The sequence below is a fragment of the Sciurus carolinensis genome, chromosome 12 (assembly GCF_902686445.1).
Source record: "Sciurus carolinensis chromosome 12, mSciCar1.2, whole genome shotgun sequence".
In the NCBI taxonomy this organism is placed as follows: domain Eukaryota; kingdom Metazoa; phylum Chordata; class Mammalia; order Rodentia; family Sciuridae; genus Sciurus; species Sciurus carolinensis.
The window spans coordinates 94624492-94630561 of NC_062224.1; the positions used below are offsets into that span (position 1 = coordinate 94624492).

General features: G+C 36.5%; 1 protein-coding gene across 1 annotated transcript; it reads right to left on the reverse strand.

Moving 5' to 3' along the window:
* Window positions 1–1122: 1122 nt before the first annotated feature.
* Rgs1 (regulator of G protein signaling 1) lies at window positions 1123–5262 on the reverse strand. The gene is made up of 5 exons (XM_047521756.1): window positions 5095–5262; window positions 4662–4742; window positions 4192–4253; window positions 2657–2820; window positions 1123–1925 (listed from the first exon to the last, which is right to left on the reverse strand). The coding sequence occupies exons 1-5, from the start codon at window positions 5229–5231 to the stop codon at window positions 1740–1742; spliced, it is 630 nt and encodes a 209-aa protein (XP_047377712.1). The 5' UTR covers window positions 5232–5262; the 3' UTR covers window positions 1123–1739.
* Between the last annotated feature and the right edge of the window lie 808 nt (window positions 5263–6070).

Consider the following 6070-nt stretch of genomic DNA (forward strand, 5'->3'; position numbering starts at 1 on the left):
AAGCAAGCTTATAGTGAGGATCTGGTGTGTGGATGATGGATTACCAAATAAGACACGGAACACAGGTCCATGGGGAGACACCACTGCACCAGTCATGCAGGAATGTGTCATACTGATTATTTTTCTATTTTCGGTAGGTGATCCCTTTACATGGAGTGTTATTTTCCTCCTCAGGTGACACTTAGGACTGGTCAGTGGGTGGCAGTGTTGCATAGTAGAAAGAGCATAGATTCTGTGGTGGGAAGAGTTGTGAGGAACTCTGGCACTGTGATTGCTCCTCAATCCCCTGGTTCCCAGTCTGGATTATCCAACCACTTTCAGAATTATCTGGAGCTTCCTTTTAACCACAGATTCCCATACTCTGCCCCTCAGAGATTCTGATTCAGTCAGTCTGGGATGGGCCCCCCCCAATAGGGGTGTACATATATTTTAATATTCTAAGTAATTTTGAGAGCTAAATTTGGAATCTAGTGATTTAATGTTTCTGAAACTCAGTTTTCCTAGGATTGCTATGAACATTAATTGAGATAGTACAATTGAGTTTTATCAACTTTAAACCACAATAAAATGTCAATTGTTAATTGAATGACTTCTTGAGATAGCTTTTCCATCTTTGTTTTCTTTCTTTCACTTTTTTTTTGTTTTTGGTACCAGGGATTGAACTCAGGGGCACTGGACCACTCGGTCACAACTCCAGCCCTTTTTTTGTATTTTATTTAGAGATAGGGTCTCACTAAGTTGCTAAGTGTCTCACTAAGTTGCTGAGGCTGGCTTTGAACTTGCAATCCTCCTACTTCAGCCTCCTGAGCCACTGGGATTACAGGCATGTGCCACTGGGCTGGGCCTTTTCCATCTTTTTAAAAGACTATCAAATTCTCATCAGTTTGAAGTTTGGATGAGATCACATTTGTCATATTTTTATGCATGGGAATAGCAGGGAGAAAACTGATGAATTCTGTCCAGTTTAATACATAATATAGAGCATTAACTAGATCACAGTTTTTAGATGTTGAATAGGTAGTAAAAAGTATAAGACACTTGCTTGATTTTTTTTAATCTCAGAGGAAAAAAATGCCAGTTTAAAAAAATAAATGATGAAATGTAAAAAGACATTTTTGCATATACTTTTAATACAAAACGTAAATTTATTATTGACACTATGATAACTTAATTTACAAATATATTCTGGCTTCTTAGTTTTAAGAGCAATAGCTTAAGTTAAATACAATGTTCTCTTCATCACTTCCAAGTCAAATATACTCAAACAAAACAACATAAAATAACCTTTCTCAGAAATAACAACAGTGATATCTGGAAGAGTCGCCAAGTTAGGGAGATTTCAGCAGCTCTATAGAATCTATATGTAAGTATACATAGCATGTCAGTTGACCTTGAAGCTTACAGCATGTTGTAATCAGTCCCATAAATTTTATTCACAGTTTGTGTCACCAGAGCCACCTGACCTATTCAGTTTGAGGGATTTTCTAATGCGAAGGTCGTCTGTATTTTTGACAGGACCACGGTAACGCTTTTCTTCTAGAGTCTCTCAATTTTCATCTTATGTTTTTTTCAACCCTGAATCTGGATAACTTCCTTGGTAATCCATTCTGTGTCACTTGTTCCTCCCCTGGGCCTGTCAAGTCACCCAAAACAAGCCAAGTTGTCCACCCAGGCAACCACACTGGCATGTTCCTTCCTTCCTTGATGCCATCTTTTAATTCTCTTCAGTCAGGAATCAGTCACTTTAGGCTGTTAGCCTGAAGGTCATTCAGAAGATTTAAGTAAATATTTGATTTCAGGAACCTGGGATAAGAGTCCTTTTCCATAAGGGTATATATGATTTTTTGGGCTTCATCAAAACATGTGTGGGTGGGTGCTTTAATCTTCTTGGCTGTAGATTCTCGAGTGCGAAAGTCAATATTGATCTAAAAAAGAGATCATCATTAATTCATGTGCATGTCCTATTTCTGGTAATTGTATGATGCTACTGGATTTTTTGGAAGCACCCCAAAAAGGCAGTCTTAGGTCTTCATTTAACTCATGTCAAATATCTCTCATTTGACTACTCTAAGCCAGGTCTACACTAGGTATGGAGGAGAAAAAAAGAAATGTCACAGAAGTATTTGTTTCACGTTACAAGAGCGAAAACCATGAGAAATGTAAATAGCTACAAAAGGTGGTCCATGTATCAAAGAAGAGTGATGTGGACCCTTGAGATTTACTAAAAGAGAGGACCTCCTGTGCAGCTACTTCCTGTTGGGACCAAGAATGTTTTACAGGAAGATGAACCTGACAAGTGACTGGGCATATTTTAGCTGCTGCAGTTGCATGCATTACAGCAATCTGCATTTCATCCTCTCCCCGGATAGCTCATTAAGTTTCCCCTGATGTGTGGTTCTGGCCCATAGTACCTGTGCTCCTTTCTTTACCCTTGTCAGGTTCAATATTTTTGCAAAGTCAATCTTTCATTCTCTGCACTGAAATCTTCCCAAAGATAGAGAATTATTTTGTAGTTGCACTAAATTATGTGAATATGCCTAAATATGTAGAATTAAATCATGATACTCAGGATTTCATCTTGATATGTATGTCGAATGTTACTTCTGTATTTAAATTCTTTTACACATAAGCTGATGATAATGGACTTAATACTCACTTGTTTAGCTGCATCTGAATGTACAAATGCTTTATATATTTTCTCTGCCTTGCAGTGCAAAAGATCAGATTCTGTTTTCTTATAGTCTTCACAAGCCAGCCAGAACTCAATATTCTCCTCACTGAACTCAGACTTAAGGAAATTTCCAAACACATTCTGACCAGCTAAAAAGGAAGGGAACAATTAAATTAATCAAGCCAATAAATAATAACTTGCAGAAGTAATTTGTAAGGAAAATAACTACTGAATTCTCTTGCTGTAAAATAAGATATGGCTACTGCTGGAATAGCCATATCACAGTTTGTAGAGAAGGAAAGGCCTTAGAGTTTCCTTTATTTACAGAAGAGGAATCTGAGACCAAACTTGTCCTCAATCACATAGCTGCTTAGTGTGGCCACATAACTGTGCTTACTTCCTTTTGTATTTAAATAAAGATTTGGCTCTGCTGATTATAAAACAATGTGTTTTCTTATAGACTAACAGCTTCGCGAGAATGTAGAATATTTCAAGGAAGCAAACGTGAACTGCAAAGGGCATTAACATCATGTTAATAACTACAAATATAATTTCCAAATCCAATTCATATTAGATAATTGTAGGCCTATATATAACCTACGCACCTGATACACTAATTACACTAATTACATTTGCTGAAGTTGCTGAGACTTATATGAGTCATTTATGTGCCATTTATTTGATAACTGAGTTATATACTACATCTGATAATAAGATAAATGAGCTAGGTTGAACTACTCCATCCCCAAAGAAGCCTCCTGAGGGTGTTTCTGGGGAGGAGAGATAGTTTACTCTTCAGACAGAAACCAAGCTGCATGTCTACACCTCTTCACCTTCTCATTCCAGTAGGACTGCAATACCCATAACAAGAAGAAGGGAACATAATTTCATTCCTTCCCTTCTTTGGTCAGAAAATCCCCACAAGACCGTTTGTGTTTAAATATCCTTTTTCACTTTCTATGTTATAACATGTATCATAGTATATATGAAATGCAATTATTTACTTTGTTTTTGAACCACCTTCAAGGTAGAAAGGGACTGTATCTTTGCTTCTGAATCCTTTTGCCTCGAAAATGCCTATCACATAAATGTGAGATGAATGAGAGAATTTATGAATGATAAAATATTAACTGTATGAATGAATCCTACTCTTTATATCTTATAAAAATACGTCCTTTAGGCAACTTTCAAAGTCACAATTAACATGTTGAGATATTTGGTTTACTCTTAAAACTCTAAACTTCAGAACCCCAACCTATTTTTAATTTTGTTTCTATAATGATCAATGAAAGTGCCTAATTGCCTTGGCAGATTTGTCTAAAATACTGTGGTGGAATTAAGTGTTAAGTCAGTATATCACACAGAGGCCTACTATGCTGGAGTTATCAATGGCCATAGAAAAGTCAGACTACAACTTTTTGTATACTTGCTACCCCAAATACTGTATTTTAATGAAGTCTTTCAATCTATTAGGGTATTGAGCTGAATCAAAAAACATTCAATGATTAACGTGTACTTACTTTGGTTGGCAAGAAGTTTTTCTAGAGATTGAGACCACTGCATTACTTCATCAGCAGAAAGTCTGCAGGGAACAAAATTTAAGCACATTAATAAAACATTTTTTATGTAAGCCCAAATGAAATCAGAATGGCTGCTGGCTTTTGAAAATTTCACAAACTAAGACTAGTTACCATATGTTTTATTAACCTAGATTTATCAGAATCCTTTAGAATTACCATAAGTATGAAAAAATGCCAATAAGGTTTGAAAAATTCAAATAGATAAAAATCTGACAGTACAAAAATAAATAGCAAGTATAAACACATGTTTATATTTAATTTACATTGGTACTAATGTAGTCTAATCTTATTTGGCTTATTACCTAAGAGAAATGAAACCCATCATGTGCAGTACTAGTCTTTTACTAGGCTAGAAAACGGGTACCTGGACTGATCTTGTAAATGATAGTTCAATGGATTAGTGCACGTACATGTCTTTCGACTTGGAAGACTTCATTCCAGATTCCAGATGTGGGATCATAGATCTCAGGTATGCTTTCACGTCCATTCCACTATAAGAGACAGAAAATAAGTACTCATATTTCTCCAGCAGAATTCATCTTATTTGTAAAACGAACAAAGCATGGTGTAAATGCTCTAAGGAATAAGACAATGACAAAAGTAGCTGATAACACATTTTACTATATACTCAGACAGGGCTCATTTTTATGAGTCCGTGTCTGGCAAAATTCCCACCTAATTTAATGCCATAGCATGATTTACTTTTTTAATATGACCAAATCTTATAAATTGCAACAGGCAGTTGCTCCGGTCTGGTTGAGCCAAATGCTCATGTTCTCTTCCATTCGTTCACACTCCCTCTGCCATTAGAGATAATCCAAGTGAGACACCAGAGGAACTTACAATGTCTTTGGCCTCCTTTTTTGCGTTTTGTCATCCAGAAGTGAATGACCAGTTTCTTTCAAGTCCTTTGGGTTTGCGGAGAAGAACATTCCTGGCATTTTGTCCAGCCTTGGCGTGGAGATGGCTGCTGCTCTCATGGTCCTCTCTCTGCAAACGTCTGCTCGCCAACGTCTCTGCTGCTTTATATAGAGAAGGCAGACAGGCTCTGGCTGCACAAGGGAGGCTGTTTATCAAGTGATGTTACCGCAGACACTGCAAGTTCCTCCTTCCTTGGTGTGTTGTGACGTGTGCCTTGAAAAAAAAAAAAAAAGCCTACAGTGATGTGGTTGAAACTTAACCAAATGAGAGCAGTCACTTGATTAGAAAGAAAATCAAACACTCAGAGGCACACACATATACTATGGGGCCAAAGCAGCCCCTGTCTTTGGTTTGAGGTGGTGCTCATTTCCTCTTGAAAATTGTGCATTCCAAACAAAATGATTCATTTGGTGTATTTATTGTATAAATTAGAAATCAACTTTAGAGTTGTATCCCCCTCAACGCTTCGGATAGTCCTTGACTACAACACCATCTGATCACAATATTTAAAAGAGATTCTCCTTGTCAGGAAATAGTGTAAAGGAAACAATAATTTTTGTTCAATTATTTTTGCACCTATCTGGTAGGAAGAAGAGATCTTAGAGGCTGTCTTCATCTTGTCCCTCTTGGACTCTTATCCCTTATTTCCATGGCTTGAAGTTTTCATGCTGAAGTTCTCCAACGGGTGTGTTAAACATCCTACTGGTGATGTTGAAGGTGATTTTAGAGTACATTAATTTAATATAATTCTAATATTTATTAGTAATCTAATAACTAATTGTATCAAACTGTGATTGTTTACATATTTCTGCTTAGGAAAAGAACAAGGTAAAAATAAACAAATCTATAAATAAAATATAATTGATACACATATATGGCATAATATATGGATAGACTA